Below are 20,453 nucleotides of genomic sequence, written 5' to 3' on the forward strand. Positions count from 1 at the left end.
AAGAAAGGCCGCACCTGAGAAGGCAGCTAAGGCCTCAGTTTTACTAGTTTACCTGAAAGACAGCACCTTTGACAGTACAGCATCCCCTCAGTACTGCATTGAAGTGTCAGCATGGATTATGTGCTGAAGAATCTGGTGTGTATGACCTTCTGACTCAGAGGTGTAAGTGCTCCCACAATGCCACAGCTGATATGAAAAAAGCTGAAACAGTGAACAATGCAGAGATTTTTATTATTTTTATATGTTTTATTCATTCATGGGGTGTGGCCATCTCTGGCAAGGCCAGCGTTTATTGCCTGTCTCTAATTTCCCTTGAAGGTGTTGGTGAACTGTCTTTTTGAACCACTGCACTCCATGTCGGTACATCAACAGTGCTGTTAGGAAGGGAATTCTAGGATTTGATCCATTGACCCTGAGGGGAATGATGATATATATCCCAAGTCAGGATGATCTGTGACTTGGATGGGAATTTACGAGTGGTGGTGTTCCCATGCAGCTGCTGTCCTTATCCTTCTATGTGGTAGAGGTCACGGGTTTGGAAGGTGCTGTCAAAGAAGCCTTGGAGAGTTGCTGCAGACATGTTCTCACTGCTACCACTGTGCATCAGTGCTGAAGGGGTTTAATATTTAAGGTGGTGGATTGAGTGGCAATCAAGTGGGCTGCTTTGTCCTGGGTGATATCAAGCTTCTTGAGTGTTGTTGACAGGCAAATAGAGTTTATTCCATCACATTCCTGACTTGTGCCTTGTGGATGGTGGACAGGCTTGTAGAGTCAGGACATGAATCAATCACTGCAGAATTCGTAGCCTCTGACCTGTTTATGTAGCCTGACTATTTATATGGCTGGTACAGTTAAAAGGATGAGCAACAGATGCTGGCCTTACCAGCAATGCTCACATCTCATGAAAGAATGAGAAATAAATTCTAGGTCAATGATGACCCCAGGATGTTGATGGTGGGGATGTTCAGCAATGGTAATGCAATATCAAGGGGAGGTGGATAGACTCTCGCTTGTTGGAGATGGTCATTAGCTGACACTTGTGTGGTGCAAGTCACTTATTACTTGTCACTTATAAAACCAAGCCTGAGCTTTGTCCAGGTTTTTCTGTGTGAGGGTACGGACTCCTTCATTGTCTGGGGAGTTCCAAATGAAAATGAACATTGTGCAATCATCAGCCAACATCCCCACTTCTGACCTTATCATGGAGGGAAGTCATTGATGAACCAGCTGAAGATAGCTGGGCATAGGATACTGCCCTGCGGAACTCCATCAGTAATATCTTAGAGCTGAGATGATTGGCTTTTAATGACCCCAACCATCTACTTTGTGCTAGGTACGATTACAACCACTGGAGAAATTTCCCCACTGATTCTCATTGACTTCCATTTTACTGGAGCTCTTTGATGCCACAGTCAGTCAAATGCTGCTTTATGTCAAAGGCAGTCCACTCTCACCTCATTTCATCTTTGGAATTCACCTCTGTTGTCTATGTTTGAATCAAGGCTGCAACGAGGTCTCGAGCTGAGTGGGCCTGGCAGATCCCAAATTAACTATCGGTGAGCAGGTTATATGTGAGTAGATGCCACGTGATAGCTCTGTTGGCGACACCTTCCAGCACTTGGCTGATGAGAGGACAGGTGGGGTGCGAACTGGCCAGAATGTATTTTTCCTGCTTTTAGAGGATTGGATTTGCCTGGGTATTTATCTACATTGTCAGGTACATGTCAGTGTTGTCGCTGGACTAGAACAGCTTGGCTAGGGGTGCAGCTAATTCTGGAGCACAACTCTTCAGTATTGAAGCTGGGGTGTTGTCAGGGCCCACGGCCTTTACTGTGTCCAGTGCCTCCAGCTATTGCGTCATATCACGATGGGTGAATGGAATTAGCTGAAGACTGGCCTCTGTCATGTTTGGACCTTCTCTTTAAATATATGGCTATCTCCGTTTAATGCAGTCATTCTTAAAAAACATAATCATATGAATGCATATCCCTGTCACACATTTTCCTTTTGACATAAGTTGAAGGGGAATGGTTTAATAATAAGGGGTCTTCCATGTAAGATGGCAGTGAGGGGATCTTGCTTTTCTCTCAGAGGGTCATCAGTCTGTGGAATTCTCTTCCCCGGAATCCAGTGGAGACTGGGTCATTGAATATATTCAAGGCTGAGTTAGATAGATTCTGGGTGAACCTATGGAATTCATTGCCACAGAAGGCTGTGGAGGCCAGGTCATTGAGTGTATTTAAGACCGAGATAGATGGGTTCTTGATTGGTAAGGGGATCAAAGGTTACGGGGAGAAGGAGGGAGAATGGGATTGAGAAACTTATCAGCCATGATTGAATGGTGGAGCAGACTCGATGGGCCGAATGGCCTAATTTCTGCTCCTGTGTCTTATGGTCTTATGGGCTGGGGGTGGGGGGGGCGGGGGTTGGGGGCGGAGGTGGAGCGGTCAGTGGTAGACAGGAAAGTGGAGTTGAGGCCACAGTCAGATCAGCCATGATTTTATTGAATGGTGGAGCCAACTTGAGGGGCTGAATGGCCTACTCCTGCTTCTAAGCCCTATACTCCTATGACCTCGAGAGGAGGCTGCGATGGACCATCCACTCAGTCGGTACTTCTGGCTGAAGATGTTTGCAAGTGCTTCTGCCTTGTTTGCACTGACATGCTGGGGTCTCCATCATTGAGAATGGGAATATTCATTCCATTAATTGTTAAATTGTCCACAACTACTCATGACTGGATGTGGACGGACTACAGACCTTTCATCTGATCTCGTGGTTTGCTCTTCCGTTTCGCATGCATTCGGTCCAGTGTTGTAGTTTCACCAGATTGGCACCTCATTTTTGGATGTGCCTAGTGCTGCCCCTGGCATGCACTCCTGCACTCCTCATTGAATCAGGGTTGTTGAATAACGTGATGATAATGATAGAGTGAGGGATATTCTGGGCCTGAGGTTACAGATTGTAGTTGAATACAATTCTTCTCCAGCCAACAGCCCACAATGTCCCATGGGTGCCCAGTGTTGAGCTGCTCGATCTGGTCTGAATCGATCCCATTTAGCACGGTGGAAGTGACACACAACACGATGGTCCTTTCACTATGAAGACTGGACTTTATTTCCACAAGGAATGAACGGTGGTCACTCCTACAAATATTGTTGTGGGCACATTAATCTGCAGCAGGCAGATTGGTGAGGACAAGGCCAAAAAGGTATTACCCTTGTGTTGATTTTCACACCGCCTGATGCAGGCACAGTCTGGCAGATATGTCCTTCGGGACTCGGTCAGTAGGATACAACCGACCCACTCTTGGTGCTGGATACGAAGTTCTCCCACTGTTATGACCCATCCACAGGTGATGTTCCCCAAAGTTGTTGATCCAGGTGAGACCCCTCAATTTGCCACCATCTGTCTGGGACAACCTCAAGTTGTTTTGCCCTGGGTAAGGAGGGATGAATTGGCTCCCTGTCTTTATTCAGTTCCCCTCCACTGTTGGTCGCAACAAGATTTAATCTAAAAAGGATCTCTTTTGCAGAAAACCTTTTCACAGACCCAATCGTTATAGTTTTGAAGGAGCCAATTTGATCAGACTTTCTTGAGTTAAAGGTAAGTGTAAGTTTATTAATTACTAAAGGCAAGAAAGGATAAAACACATGCATATACGGTCATACAGGTTAAAAGTAAGGAGTTAGCTTGAAGTAAGTGAATACATATATATATATATATATATATATATAAAAATATATGGAGCAGTCCTTGGCTTGTGGGGAGTAGGTGGTTGAATGTTGCAGCCGTTGCGATACAAGGTTCCAGTAGAGCTGACTCCAGTAGACGGATAGTCGGTCTCGAGGCTCCAGTAGGGTTGACTTCGGTAGAGAGATAGAGATCGGGATACCTACAAATATGGCAGTTTGCAGGGGTACCGTTTGTGGCTGTTATTTCTGAGTCAAACTTTCAGCACTTGCTCTCTCAGAACACCCACCAATAGAAAGACACCGGGGCAGCTTTCAGCTCACATTGAACTCTTCCGCTGTGTACTCCAAGTGGGAAGCGAATTCACAAATCTGTCTGGGCATTGCCCAACGGAATTTCTTGATGAGATGATACTCATCTCCCATTATGTCCCATTGTCTCTTCCTGAGGGAGCAATTAGTTTCTGGGTGTCTTTAGAAGCACCTTTTCTGGCCACAGGGTGGGGTTCCATTACCTCTTCGGGAGTCACCCTGCAGCATTCCAGATAGTGGGGTTTGTGTGCATTTTTAAAACCTCAGGTCTTATTTTTAAAGTCCAAAATTTCCAAACGCAATTTGGTGTTTATCCCTTCATTATCCTGACACCATCCAGGGTATGTCCTGTGCCCTTGCTACCCTCAGTGCTTCTTCCAAGTGGTGTTCAACATTGAAGGGTTCTGATTCATTAGCTGAGCAAGGGGGCAGGGCAAAGGTCCTAAACACCAGGATGTTTCCTTGTCCACGTGGAGAATTCCACCACTACTTCACCAAAAGCCATTTCACACAGGCAGGAATGGGCTCTAAGGTTCAGAAGTTCTTTTCCTTATGAATACTTTTCAAAGGGCTCAAAGCACTCAAGAAGCCCAGAACCTCTTCCCATTGCTGTTCACTGGGAGCTCAGCATTGGTGGTATTAGTAGCAGGTAGTGACAGGGGGACAATGACAGCTGTGGACATGTTGGGTCAGGGTGCAGTCAGGGTCAGAGGGCACAGCGGGCAAGGCCTGAACTTCAAAGATCCAGTGAGTGTGGGACTAAACTAAAATTGAAGATATGTACATTGTGAAGTGCAATTATGATCCAATGTGAATATTCAGTTCTGGAATTATGAACTCCCATTGATTCATAGCTCAGTACCATGGCTCATATCAGACACGTGGAGAGATGATGGTGCACATATTCCATGTTTTTTGTCAAAGCTGAATTTAAAACATTGGCTAAAATATTAGATAAAGTAAATTGCACGCTTGAAATCAAACTGATTTTCTCTTAATTGGCAGTTTTTCTATTTCTACCTCCTGATGGCAGTAGCACCAAACCTCATTGCAGCCTTGGTCCAAACATGGACAAAAAAGCTGAATTCCAGAGGTGAGATGAGAGTCACTGCCCTTGACATCATTCTGCATTTAACCATTTATGGGTATGAGGAATCTGAGAAAAATTTAAGTCAATGGGAATACTCCCCAAGGGACATTATCGGCCAACAGCTGGAGCAGAATTGTATTCAACCACAATCTGTAACCTCATTGGAGTTATATATAGCGCAAAGGAAAATGAGTGTGGTTATTGGAGGTCATTCATCTCAGCCCCAAGACATCACTGCAGGAGTTCCTCAGAGTAGTGTCCTAGGCTCAACCATCTTCAGCTGCTTCATCACTGACCTTCCCTCTATGATAATGTCAGAAGTGAGGTTGTTCGATGATTGCATTGCGAGACACTTCAAATACTGAAGCAGTCCATGCCTGCATGCAGAGAATTCTGGACAACATTAAGGCTTGAGCTCAGAGGTGGTAAGTAATATTTTTGCCATGCAAGTTTCATCACCAACAAGTGATAATCCAACCATCTGCCTTGATGCTGTAATCCCCACCATTGACAGCCTGGGGGTTTACCATTGACCAGAAACTTAACTGGACCAGCCTTATGACTACAGCTAAGAGGCTGGGAATTATGCAGTGACTCACCTCCTGACTCCCCAAAGCCTGTCTACAATCTACAAGGCACAAATCAGGAGTGTGATGGAATAAACTCCACTTGCCAGCTCTATTAACACTCAAGGAGCTTGACACCTTCCAGGACAAGGCACCACACCATGGCAGCAGTGTGTACTATCTACAAGATGCACTGCAGCAACTCATCATGGCTCCTTTGACAGCATCTTCCAAACCTGTGACCTCTACTGCCTAGAAGAACAAGGACAGCAAGTGCAATGGAACACCACCACCTGCACGCTCTCCCTCAAGTCACACACCATCCTGACTTGGAACTATATTGTTGTTCCTTCACTGTCATTGGATCAAAATCCTAGATTTCCCTCCCTATCAACACTGGGCGTCCCTGTAAAAGATGCACTGCAGCAGCTCTAGAAGGCTGGTCACAACTATCACCTTCAAAAAGAGGAATAAATTTGGACCTTGCCAGCAACGCTCACATCACATGAATGAATTTAAAAATACCCGAGTCTGTGCTGTCTCCTTCCCAATGTAGTATTGAGTGAAGAGGTGGGTAGGAAGCTGCAGCGGGACAGAAAGGCTGCTATAAACTAGACTCACAGCATCAAACACACACAGCTCATGATGCAATTCTATTTATTATTGACTGAAAGACTAAGTACAGTCACCAGAGGCAGTGACTGTGTCTACAAGCAAATCGAGACACTGAACCCACTCCTGGACAGGATCGTGGAGCATCACCAGATTCCCCTAGTAGTGCAGCAGCTTGTACGAGCAAACAAAAGGTAATTTCTTATCACAAGACAGATCATTCCAATTATCTGAGTTCCCTGGAGAAAGAAAGAAAAGAACTCCATGAACCAGATAGTATTTTTCTAATTAGTTCATTTTTTCTGTTTTAAGAGCATCAGTGTCATTCTACCCATCCCTTAATCCATGCATACACTTCATATATAACCGGAGATATTTCCTGTTGTGATCCCATGAGAGAGTCACCGAAATCTGAAAACCTTACAATATTCAACGGGGGTTTGGACAGTTCCTGAGTGAAGCTGCTGAGTTTACCCTGGGCTGGATTTTCCTGTGTGAGTGGACAGCAAGACCTCACCACCAGGGTTAAACAGTCTCCTTCCCCATTGCACAGACTTCACACAATTGGAATATTCAGAATTAAAATTCAGGTTCAGAATATCTGTCTGGATTTGATTCTTAAATCTGGGAATTGAATTCTGTGGAAAGGGGGAGGGGTGTTTGATGCATTAGTAAAGTGAGGGCTGGATACAGAAAGGTTATATTTTTCCCTTGGAAAGTTTTGTAAACAGAGTGGGGTCTCCCCCACCATCAGTAGGATTTGTGGCTGGCAGGGGGCAGAAATTTTGGCGGGAAATGAAAAATCAGTTTCCCAACATTGGGAAAGCAGGTCGGGATTGTCCCTCCCGATGTTTATAGTGCGACAGGCCTCCCAGTGAAATCCCGGCAGGAACCCACTTTGCATCTCATGCATGCTGATTAAAACCCACAAAGGGAATCGTGCACCCCCATTAAATGTTCCGCTCCACCTGTAGGAATTTACACTTCTGTAACATGACTGGACATTCATGGTGTGCACCCAGTGAGGGAGGATTTTTATACACTTAGCTGAAGTCAAAGCTGGCTGCACCACTGCAGCTGGCCATTGGTATGGTGCGAGTGGAAGACAAAGTTGATGGGTCCAGAGGAGATGAAGGGGGAGTCGAGTGGAGGTTCTGGAGGTGAACAAGAAGTGGTGGGGGGGGTTCTGGATGGAGTGAAGGGGGAAGGAAGAGGAAGAGGGAGGTAAGTGAGGTTGGTCATGGCCAGAGTGCTTCAGAGGGAGGGATCACTTGATACGGTCCAGGGTGATGGGGGAGGCTGAAGGGTAACTGAGGGTAGAGTGAAGGGCGGGGGTGGGTGGTTTCAACAATGATTGTGACAGTTTGAAATGAGACACGTGCCATCTTGAGATAGAGGCAACTCCAGACCTCGATGTCCAAATGTAAAACAGAGGTTGGGGGGAGGGTCTTAGGTGGGTGGGGCTGAAAGTCAGCACAACTGGACAACGAAAGGGAAACCCTAATGAACATGGAGGTTGTATGGGACCGTTCTCATTTGCTATTTCTCATTATTTGTTGAAGGCCACAGGGCAGTAGGTCTGGCCAGAGGGTTCTCACTATAACAAGATCCCAGCACAGTGTGGAGTAGCTGTTCACTGTGAGCCATTAGCCATCGGCTCCAGGCAGAGTTAGATGAAAAGGGGGAGTGAGGGAGGGAGGGAGGAGGTGCCTCCAAGGAGCAGGCAGGTGAATGGCAGCCAAGTTGCAACTGCAAACTCCACCCTCCTGGGAGAATGGACCTGCCTGACAAGGGCCCATGAGGTCAGTCTTTCCATTGTGACAAGGTCTCTCCAGAGTCTAGAGGGCAGTGGAGGCAAGCAGAATAGTGTAAGTGGGAGATCTCTCACATGGCAGTCATCACCCTTGTCAAGAGCAATGTTGCCATGCACAGCCATGTATTAGGGCGAAGATGACACATCCTTGGCTCCCCCCTGGAAGGGGTGGAGTGTGCACGACAACAATTAGCAGCAAGAATGAATCCAGGAGACATCCAGTCAGGACAATGTAACATACACGAGAGTGCAGAAACTATTTACAATTATTGAACACCCGTGTTCATTCAATACTTTAATTTGTCTAACTCTACTGCTACATCTCGGTGCATCCCCAACAGATGTGGAGGCAGCCTGCTGACCAGAATGCCCTATTGCCTGTGGTGACTTTGGTGGACATCCTCTGGAGGTCCAAGGCCTGATGGAAGCACTGAGTATCATGGACAAGATGCATTGCAGCATGTGACCAAGTCCCCTTAAACAGCACCCTCCAACCCTGCGAGCGCTATCAACTAGAAGGAGAAGGGCAGTAGGCGCATGGGAGCAGCAGCACCTGCAAGTTGCCCTGCACTCCACCCCATGGCTGTGCCTTCACTGTGGCTGGGTGAAAACACTGCAATTCCCTGGCAAATAGCACAGCAGATGGACTCTAGGGGTTCAATAGGGCAGCAGCCCACCACCTTGTCAAGGGAATTTAGGGATGGGCATGTGAAATGCTGGCCTTGCCAATGACGCCCAGGTCCCATGAGAGAGACACAGATGTGGTGAGGTGGGTTGGAAGGGTAGAAGGTTCACTTACCTTAGCGGCACAGAGTAAATCATTGAGCCTTTTTCTGCACTGCAAGGTAGGCTTCCTCTGCACCCCACAGACACTGACTGCCCTGGCGACCTCCTCCCAGGCTGCAGTGGTCAGCTGGGATGGCCTCCTGCAGCCATCCCTGGGGAAGAGGACGTCCCTCTTTTCCTGTACTGCATTCAGGAGATGCATCACTGAAGCGGGGAGTCACAGCCCGTTGCCTTCTCCTGCTCATCCTTCTTCCAGTTAATGAAGGGCTGTCCGGGTGCCTTTCAAATGTGGACATGACGGTGGGGTGCCTGACTTCCTGCCTACCCTGCCATGAGCCTCAAAGCGAGCTGCGTGCATCCATAACTAATGAGGCAGGGAGCATACAATTGCATATAAAAGACCACCCTGCTCCACAGTGGGAATTACTCCTACTCTCATCCCACCATGCGAGTGGGAGTGGAAGATTCTGCCCAGATTAGAGCCCTGCTCACTGGGAACATGATTGCAGCCTGGATCATGTCAGGGTCAGCTTGTTAAATGTACAACAGTTAAGACTGGTCTTGGTGTAACCTCATCACTGCAGAATCCACAGGGCTCACCACACAAACATTTTATGCAGTGCCATGCATCCTGCTTGCACTCTCCATCTGTTTTCATGGAAAAGAAGCTCGCTCACAACAGCAGGAAGATGTCCTAGACCCGGGGGGTGGGAGTGGAGTGGCCCACATTAGGCCCCTCACACTTTGAGTGTGCCATTGCGCTGCCTGGTGAGGACATGGACTGTGCCTGTGGCAATAGTGAGGTCAGTGGCGAACACCCATGCGAGGATCCTCCACCACATCATCCCTCTCTCAACATAACTGAGTGGCTCTCTCCCGCTTTTGACTCTGCTGCCATGTACTAATTATCTCAACTTTGGTTCACAGGGAGCTCTGCCAAGTGACCAACATCCCTAATGAGCCAGCCCTTCAGCTCCATCCAGGTCCTGATCTCCAGCCAAGAGGACACCTCCTCCATTGAGCTGGAAATAAGCACCTGGAAAAAACCATCACAGCGCTTACCAACACCCTCCACCAGCGCAGAGACACACATCTTGGTGGGACATTGATCTAGGGCAGGCTCAAGTTCACAATCTGGTTACCGCAGAGACACGTGTCCGCAGCAGGAGGCAGGTTCAGCTGAGCTCCCCAGCATTTGGAGGACTGCTGGAGAAAAGGCATCTGTGATAGAGTCAGATGAACCTGTGGATTTGGCCTTCCAACTCATTGTGGAGGGTCAGCAGAAGACAGTGGTGGGGAGGGGGGTAAATCATGCAGAGCTGTTGGAAGCCCAGAGTGGCATGTGAGTTGGAGGAGTGAATCCACCTGTTCTCTGATGAAGTGGTGACCACACATGTGTGCATTGAGGTCTTCATGGAGAAGATGGCATGTGCCGTGGAGACCCTGGTCCAGCCAAATGTGGAGATGTGGGCAGACCTGCACTCAGGGTAGCCATGGGTGAGTTCCTGCAGTGGCAATGCAATTGCCAAACAGGGCACCTCAATGTCCCTTCAGGTGCTCTTTCCCCTCAAGGAGTCAGGCTGGAGCCCCCAGGCAGCTGGACATCTCAGGGGCATCCACTGAGGAATCGGAGGAACCCTCTGAGTCCCCTTTGCCTGTGACACCCCTCAACCTCATCCTCTCGTCACCACAGAAGTAGCAGCTGGCCCACAGGAGGACTGCCAAAGGAAGCTGGGCCCCTCAAGGTCTCAGTTCTCCAGAGGACCCACACCAAAGTCAGAGGTAACAGGGCCAACAATTGCTCAGGCTGTCTCCACCCCCTCCTGCGGATGTCAGGGCAGCACCTAGAAGTAGTGGTGGGTCTAGAAAAGTTAAGTATTTCTGATCACAAGTGGTTGCACAGATGAACATGTTTTGTCACTTTATAATCTGAAATTATATTCACTTTCACTGAGCAATGTGTAATGGTGTCTTTCAGCTTCATTTACAGACTTCATGAGTCCTTCCCCTGCATCCACCCCACCAGTTCAGCTGCACGCAGCCAGACTACAAGAGATTCTGGAGGGTGCTGTGTGGCAGGGTCTTTCAGAGCCTCTTGCAAACACTCTCCCACACACATGGTGCCTTCCTCCATTGCACTTATCTCAATATCCCAAGCATTTTCAATGCTGCCAGCTGGGGTTCTCTTCCAGTTGTCTGAGTCGACCTGCATCTCTGCCCACCCACTGATCACACTCCCATGCAGCATTTGTGCCTGTCCAACATGAGGTTTATTTCACTTTGATTTCAAGAACATGGTTGTAATAAGGTTCCCCCCAACCATCCTTTCCCCTCTACCAGTCAGTCATGTTCTTTGCCCCATCACTGTTGACCCCCTTGGCATCACATACCAACCAGAACCCATTCCTGGGTGGCTAGGTGAATGTTCACATTCCTACCTTGGAGAATCGCACCCTCATCCACATTGGCCTTCCCGACCTGCTCCTTCTCACCCCCAGGGTCTGGGTCTGGTGCCAAGTCCTCACCAACCACCCTCACTGTTCCTTCTACTGCTACCATTGCACCTTCACCCTTCCAGCTCACTCTGCCCCCTCCCATACTCACCATTTCCTCCTACCACGCCCACCCTCAGTTCGCTCCCCAGGAGGCAGTCATTGAGTCCGCAGACTCCTCACTTGCACGCTCACCTGGACATCCACCCTCCCTTACTCCCTCCGAACTCCTTTGTCCCCCTCAGAACTTCTTCCTCCCTCCAAACTCCTTCCATTACAACTTCCTCCCACCTTACATCTACCTCCCCAGTTGCTGCATTGTCCCTTGTTACACCCTTCTCCCTCCACACCTCATCCCCCCAACTGACACCTTCCTTCCCCCCCTCCCAACCTCACTCTCCTGGCACACCTTCCTCCCCCAGAGAAACCTAGACCACCTTCTTCCACCACCACCCCTGTGCACCTTCCTCTCCCACTCACAGCTGGACCTTCCTCTCCCTGCACCCCCAAAATGATTATCCGTGGCAGACAATGTCCTGAAGCAGACCTGAGACATCACTGGAGACCTCCCACCTTCTGTGAGTCGCTTCATGGTGGAGCCATGTCCATGAGAATCCACCCAGCATGCGATGCACCTGTTCCGTCAGGGTCCAGTTGCTGTAGGGCTCCAGCATCTTCTGCTCCTCGGATGTCCATGATTTGAATAAGGCCTTAACAGTAATTCCCGATTTCTGCATGTCAATATGGCCAATGTGTTTTCCCACTGATGTGGGTGGTAAATTTGATGCAGGGGATGATTGCAGCAAGCAGGGTTTATAATTAAATGCAAATGTATTAAAATGGCATTTCCAACATGAATTGGTAGGAAACATGGCCTGCTACTAATGGGTAGAGTGGATAGTCGCAGGCTGGTTTCATGACGGTATGAAACTGATTTTTGACCTTCTCACCATATTATCTGCTCATGCCCACCATGACCCCTGACGTCAATGGGGACAGAAAATTCTAGCCACAGACGGATAATTGAGCAGAAGGAGAAACGTTAGTGTTACTCCCAGTGTCTGTTCCTTTACCTACAGCACGTGATCCATGTACTTTCCTCCATTAAACAGTTTTACCTGGAAGGTGACTGTCTAAGGGGCAGGAAGTAGAGCAACACCAACTTACAGTTCATATGCACACAATTCTCCTTTCCAGCATTATTGGGTTCACCTTGATGCCATTTTGTAAAATCTGTTGGAGACCCATCAGTCCAAAGGAAAGCCTTCTCCTGCAGAAATATAAAATCATATAATTTAACAACGTATAATTTGTTTACTGCAAATAATGTGATGCAACAGCTCAAGGAACATTACCTTGGCGAGGTCATGCAAACCAATCCAAGCTGTGAAAGGTTGTCTCTTGGCTTTAGTTATAGTCTGTTGAATAAACCCATTCTGCCCCTCCAAGTGTACGGAGGCAAGATGGCTGCCTGGAGCCAGTGTTTGGCAAAACAGCTTAAAAAAAAAGATATTTTTGCGTGTTACCATCTTACATAGAAAATATTCAATTTTGTTGCTCCAATATGATTAATGTTGAAAGTTTGTTCTTTGGCAGAATGTGCACAATAAAACTACAACCTCCTGCTATATATCCATGAGCTCCTGATATGGACTGATTCCAAACTTCAGTCAATAGTGACACACTGACACTGATTACTTGGAGCCAATCTCATGGTGGCTTCAAACCATCAGATTGAAATTTCAGCAGCTTCTGTGTATCAGTTGATGTTGGGCTGGGTTTGTGGTCGAATTCTCTGTGGGTTATTTGGTGTTTCTTCTGTTCTCCCCAATCTTTATCCATACACCAGCTTCAATACAGATGTTGTGAGTCACTGCAGTCCAGTGACTACATTCACACTAACACATTTATCATAATAACAAACCACGGCTAATGTGTATGTCGATTTTAATTTAATTTAGATTGCAATTTGACCTGGAGACCATGTAGCTCAGTGACACGGACACAGGAATTTCACAAGTTGATGCTGTGGGAGATGAAAAGTTACACAATCAATGGCTCGGATTTGAGCTCAAATGTGTAAATAATGAATGAACATTAGGGGTGGACTGCAGATTACAAAACTGTTGTGAAAATTAAAAGATAATTGTGATGGGCAAATTCAATCAATGATATCATTCGAGAACAGAATTTAAATTCCATGTCTCAATCCTTCCACTCTGATTTGTCATGCAGATTGTCTGACAGCCTCTATTGAATGAGCAGAAATTTCCAATTAAATATCGGGAAGATCAAAGTCATTGTCTTCAGTCCCAGCCACAACTTCATTTCCCCAGACGCTGACTCCATCTCTCTTCCTGACACTGTCTGAGGCTCAAATCAAGTTGTTCACAGCCTTCATGTCCTACTTGACCCTGATTAACGCCACCCATCCTGCCATTCATATCCATTGCTGCTTCTGTTCATCTTCTGCTGAAACGTATATCCTAAATTATTAATTCTAAACTTGATTATTCTAATTCTATCCTGGTCAGCCTTTCTACTTTACTGCCTCTGAAAACAGCAAAAACACTACCGTCCATATCCACATTTGCACCGAACCCCGTTCACCCAGGAGAGCATCGGAATAGTCAAGGTAGCAAAGATGTGGATGAGGCTTTCAGCAGCGGATGAGCTGAGACAGGGTGGAGATTGGTGATTTTAGTGGAATCTGTTATTAGGGACAGAGTGAATTAGCATATGAACTGATCAGAGAGCCAGCATGGATTTATAAAATTGTAAATCATGTAATCTGATTCTAGTTGTATTTTGAGGTGGTAACTATGTGTTATGAAGAAAGTGACTATGCAAGTTGCTTAAATAGAGTTGCTGAAGGTATTTAATAAGATTCCATGTAAGAGACTTGTCAAAAATGACCACATGGAATTGGAGGCTTGGAGAGGGAACTGGTTTGGGGAGTGTATGTATAATGGGTGTGCACTCAAGATTTTAGGATGTGACATGTGGTGTCCTCTGGGAATCTGTACTGAGGCCTCAGCTTTTCACTATATTTATTTATAAAAGACTTGAATACAGGAATATGGAGCCATATAGCCAAACTTGCTGATGACACCAAATTAGGTTGCAAAGTAAATAGTCTAGATGGAAGCAGAAAATTGCAATGTGACATTGAAAATGGAGCTTGATGTGGGTAAGTATGAGATGATTCACTGAGCATAAAAGATAAATTGGAGTAAATTTTAAAATGGTGTGAAACAAGGAACTGTGTCAAAGCAGAGAGATTTAGGAATCCAAGTACAGAAATCATGAAAAGCCAGTGGAGAGGTACAAACAATTAATTAGATTAAAGGCTAGAAAGAACTGATTCACCAGAATAATTCTGATGCTAAAAGGTTTAAATAATAAATTACATAGACTAGACTGGACTTGCATTCTGTGGGACTGAAGATTGAGGTGAACTCATTGAGATGTTTCAGATAATTAAAAGAGTTGATGAGATAAATGCAGAAACTATTACCTCATAAGCTTAATTAGTATTAAGCCTTTCAGGATGATGTCAGGAAGCACTTCCACACACAGAGCTTAGTGGTATCTGGTATACTGTGATGGAAAATTATGCAAGGGTATTAAAGTTTATGAAACCAAGGTGTGTAGATGGTCGTTAAGATACAGATTGGCCATGAACTATTTGAATGGTGAAACAGGTTTGGCGGGGTGGGGGGGGTGGGGGGGGATGAATAGCCTACTCTTCTTCCTATGTTCCACACATCATCCCTGTTATCGCAGAGCTACATGGAACAGCAATGTTTTGATAATACAATTTTCATCTTGGTTTCCAATCCCTCCATGGCCTCACTCCTGCCCCTGGAATCTCCTCCAGCCTTACAATCTGCCAGGATCTCTATGCTCCCCTAATGTTGGCCATTTGCACAGTCCTGATTTTTAATTGCTCCACCATTGGCAGGCAGGTCTTCAGCTGCCTTGGCCACAACCTCTGCAATTCCCACCCTAAAAACTTCCCTGACACTCTATTTCTCTCCGCTTCAAACATCCTTTAAAGTTAGAATTTTTGCCTAAGCTATGGTCACCTGTCATGGTGCAAATGGCTGCAGCCTGTAAAATACAAGCTCCACTGATTTGTATCTGAATTTTGAATCAAAATCCTACAACCAGTGTGAAAAACCAGACCCCGGATTACATATTAGAGTAAACTTAGGCTAGTTTGATGTGTGGGTGCGGAGATGAATATTGCATTGGGCTGGATTTGGATATCAAACAGGTGACTGAGGTGATAAATTCCCTCACCACCCGCCCACACTCACCCCCAAATCACCTTCTTATTCAGTACAAAATGGATAAGAGAGTTGAATTTAGCCAAGTCATCAAATTTTACCTCTGATTGTTAATTCTAATTCTGTGAAAACTAAAAATGTCAATGTTGATTTTTTTCTTTGATCTACTTTATTTATACTGGAGTTTTCCCATTATAAAATTTGACAGTGTGGACAGGAAGTTCATGCTATGCACACAGTTTAATATCTAAACCATGACTTCTTTAATATTTACAACACTACCAAAAGCAATAATACAAGGAAAATATCATGAAAGTCCTAACCAGCCACAAAAAGCTCAAAATGAATTAGCCCCGGCTATTTCCCTTGCTCAGGCCACATGAGGAAATTCCAATATTGAAATGTAAATACAATGATGACTATTGTGAATGTAAAGAACATTGTCCAATAGGAAGGGAGAAAATTAATTGACATGACAGACATCACTGACCCAGTGAAAGTGACCTGAGGAGACAACTCAATGTAAACTCCCAGTCAACAAGCCTAATCAAATATTTGATGCACCTAGTGGACTTTTGAAAACATTTGGACACTGAGCTGAACAATGGGTTTTTAACACTCATTCCTTTCAATGGGCTGACAGCAGGTCTTTAGATCTTAGGCAGAATTGTGCTTGCTGGCAGCAGGCATGTTAAGTGGCATACATGGGCAACATGGTGTGACTGGTTTCATAACAGCAGGAAGGCAGGCCGCAATCGTCCGCTCACCTACGACCGCTACCATTCACTTCATGTAATATCAAGAAACGGCTGAAGGCACTGGATACTGCAAAGGCTATGGGTCCTGACAATATTCCTGCAACTGAAGACTTGTGCTCCAGAACTTGCTGTGCCAATAGCCAACCTGTTCCAGTACAGCTACAACACTGGCATCTACCGGCATGTGGAAAATTGTCCTGGAATGTCCTGTACACAAAAAGCAGGACAAATCCAACCCAGCCAATTATCAACCCATCAGCCTACTCTCGATCAGTAAAGTAATGAAGGGGCCATCAGTGATATCAAGGGGCACTTGCTTAGCAATAACCTGCTCAATGACACCCAGTTTGGGTTTCACCAGGCCCACTCAGCTCCTGACCTCATTACAGCCATTCAAACATGGACAAAAGAGCTGAACTCTTGAGGTGAGGTAAGAGTGACTGTTCTTGACATCAAGGCAGCATTTGACTGAGTGCAGCATCAAGGAGCCCTAGCAAAATTGGAGTCAGTGGGAATCAGGGGCAAAACTCTACTGGTTGGAGTCATACCCAGCACAAAGGAAGATGGTTGTGGTTGTTGGAGGTCAGTCATCTCAGCTCCAGGACATCACTGCAGGAGTTCTTCAGGGTAGTGTCCTCAGCCCAACCGTCTTCAGCTGCTTCATCAATGACCTTCCTTCCATCATAAGGTCAGAAGTAGGGATGTTTGCACAATGTTCAGCACCATTCACAACTCTTCAGATACTGAAACAGTCCATGTCCAAATGCAGCAAGACATGGACAATATCTTGGTTTGGGCTGACAAAAGTGCCAAGTAACATTTGCACCACACAAGTATCAGGCAATGGCCATTTCCAACAAGAGAGAATCCAACCATTGCCCCTTAATGTTCAATGGCATTACCATCACTGAATCTACCACTATCAACATCCTGGAGGGTTACCATTGACCAGAAACTGAACTGGACTAGCCATATAAATACTGTGGCTACAAGAGCAGGTCAGAGGCTAGGAATCGTGTGACGAGTAACCCACCCCCTGACTCCCCAAAGTCTGTCCACCATCTACAAGGCACAAGTCAGGAGAATGATGGAATACCTCCCAGTTTTGTGGGGAGTATCCCTTCCTAACAGCACGGTGGGTGTACCCACACCACAGGGACTGCAGAGGTTCAAGAAGGCAGCTCACCACCACCTTCTGAAGGGCAACTAAGGATGGGCAATAAATTCTGGCCCAGCCAGCGAAGCCCACATCCCATGGATGAATATTTTTTAAAAGCCCATGGTGTGTTTCCAGCCAACGGTAATCAGATAGCTCATTGTAATACATCAGCATATCATTAAAAGGCCATTCTGCCAAGCTCTTGGACCCCTGCCAAATTGTCCGTCCACATCGGCAGGAAAGCATGTTGACATGTTTCACAACAGCACACAGGCTATGTGTACTTGGCAGTCTTCACTTTGGGGGAATAAGTGGTGGGTGAGTGAACAGCATTGTTCTGCAGAGCTTGCCAGGGTGACACGTTGCTTTGCAGGCTTCAGGGGTGCTGGGGGAAAGTGCTGCCCTGCCATGGAGGTGACTGTTGTCAGTGGTTGGGGGGTGATATGGGGTCAACTGCTGCCTAGCCATGGAGGAGAGATTTGGGGCAAGAGGGCAACTGCTGCCCTGGCATTGGATCCTGCACACAAGAAAAAAAAATTGAGGTGGGGGCAGGGTAGGCGAGGGAAGTGGCCACACAGTAGTGACAGCTGTATAAACTGACCATGCCTCTGCAACTGAGACAGTTCAGACACAGCCACCATGATATGATTGGGGTCAGGCTCATAGACCACTCGCCCACGCACCACACAAGCAATGCTGAGGCACCAAAGTGCCACCAAGCGCTCCAGACCTAACCGCACCCCCCCCACCCCCCAAAACCCCAGCACAGACTGTGAGTCCACCATCACTTTACTGGACTGCAGAGCAGTTCGTCTGCACACGTTGTGCAATCTCCTCGCCAATGCTGGCCATGCAGCAGTCACTGCTGGAGGCGCTCACACCTCTCGCAACCTCAGCATCCCAGTTAGGAGCATTCTCCCCCATGTTGCAGGCTGACAGGGCAGCCATGCAGTGCACTCATCTCTGGCCATCCAAGGGGTTGCCAGCACTCTCCAGGAGGCATTAAGGGGCCATCACACAGGGCCAGGAAAGGTGTTAAGTACACCCAAGGTGTGTGTGAGAGTGAATGGTGATGTCCCTTGCACTGACAGTGAGTGAGGGCTCTGTTTATGTGTGATGGGTTTGAGAGTGTGTGAGTTGAGAGTGATGGGAAGAATGACTTACCCTGGAAGAACAGAGGAGATCATTCGTCTTCTTGCGGCACTGGGTGGCTGTCCTCTTCTGAAGGAGATTGGCACTGACCACTGCTGCCACCACCCCCAAGCTGGATTGGTCACGTTGCTGCCCATTCTTTGGCCAGATCAGGGGAATAGGACATCCTGAAGGGCCTCCATGCCTCCCAGCAGTCACTCGAAGGACCTGTTGTTGAAGCAGGGGGGCTGCGGTCTCTTTCCCTTTGCTGGCCATGTCTCTGTGCAGCAGTGGTGAGCTGGAAGCAATGAGCGCTGTGTTTGCGGCTGGCCTTTTAACATAGCACCCAGCGTGATGCGGCAGCAGGGTGATGGCCGGTGGGCATGTGAGAGCCCACCATGGAAACGGCACATTTCCTGGGAGTGCATAAATAATGAGGCGGGTTTGGGATGATATGGCATGAAAAGCTGCCATCACAGCTGGTGGGTACAACATTGTTTTACTGACCCGCTACTGCACTTGGTGCAAATCTGGGAAATTCTACCCCTGGTTTTCTTCCTGAAAATCAGGATCCCAATCCTGTCCCCACTGAACTTCCACACCCTGCATTTTACAGAAAGTTTCACTGGATGGAGATTAGGATCAGGGAGTTGTGCTGATTTTACTTTCTTCTAATCCAGAGACATTCAGACCAGTTATAACACTCACACCACAGTCCATGGATGAACCAGGGACCTTCGTTGTCTGTAGGGTTCAAATTCATTGCCCTCAGTGTTTAATGCTTAAGACAATGTAGATCATATTACCCAGGTGATGGAGCACACTGAGCCAATCAGAGCTTTCCAGATTCAAACAAGAAGATTCCTTCCTTCTGTGTTTGGTCATGTTTAGAAACATTGAGGAACAAATACTTGAATAACTTACAAAGATTCCAGGGACTTACCTCAGCCTCTATCCAAGTCTTGTTATCAGAGAAAAACTTGTAGCAACGGCCAAAATAAGCCGAGCCACCAGAACAAAATCGTCTCCACAAGTGATCACGTTTCTCAAGGTCCTGATCTGTCTCTGCGTGATTTTCCAATGCAATCTCCGGGGGAGGATTAGCTGCAGATTAAAACAAGCTGCAATAATCACAACATTCACAGTTCACTTCTCATTCATGGGGCTAGAAATTGAGGAGCACATTGTAGATGGGACCTGCCCAGGGAGTGGGACTTTTCACCTTACTGCATTAACCCTCTTCTCACACACCATGTTTGATTACATCAAAATATAGCTAAGTTACAGAACAGAAATAGGATATTTGGTCCAATTAGTCGATGCCTGTGTTTATATTTCACAGGAGTCTCCTTCCACTCTGTTTACCTCCTATAAACCTACGACCACATCACTTCATTCCCATCTTCCTCATGTGCTTATCTAGTTTCCCCATATGCGAATCTATGCTATCTGTCTCAATCACGCCACAGCATGGCAAATTCTACATTCTCATCAGTCTGGATAAAGACAGTTCTCCTGAATTCCTTATTAAGTTTTTTGGTGACGAACTTATATTTTATGACCCAAACTGAAACATTATCAACTTCATTTCAAATTTTCCACCCACCTTCACATGCTTCATCTCAGACTCTCCCATTCCTCAACTTGTCTAAATTTCTGGAGATAAGCTATCAACAATACATACTATATAAACCCACTGACTCCCACAGATACCTTCACTACACGGACTTCCACTGTGCTTCCTATAATGAAT

General features: G+C 46.6%; 1 protein-coding gene across 1 annotated transcript; it reads right to left on the reverse strand.

Annotated features, from left to right (window-relative positions):
* Positions 1–6,428: 6,428 nt before the first annotated feature.
* On the reverse strand, positions 6,429–19,727 carry LOC144687648 (lectin-like; the record flags this gene model as incomplete). The annotated part of the gene is made up of 4 exons (XM_078554022.1): positions 6,429–6,508; positions 12,528–12,630; positions 12,716–12,856; positions 19,644–19,727. Coding segments are annotated over 4 exons (408 nt in total), but the record flags the coding sequence as incomplete, so codon positions are not given.
* Between the last annotated feature and the right edge of the window lie 726 nt (positions 19,728–20,453).

The sequence above is a fragment of the Cetorhinus maximus genome, chromosome 12 (assembly GCF_964194155.1).
Source record: "Cetorhinus maximus chromosome 12, sCetMax3.hap1.1, whole genome shotgun sequence".
In the NCBI taxonomy this organism is placed as follows: domain Eukaryota; kingdom Metazoa; phylum Chordata; class Chondrichthyes; order Lamniformes; family Cetorhinidae; genus Cetorhinus; species Cetorhinus maximus.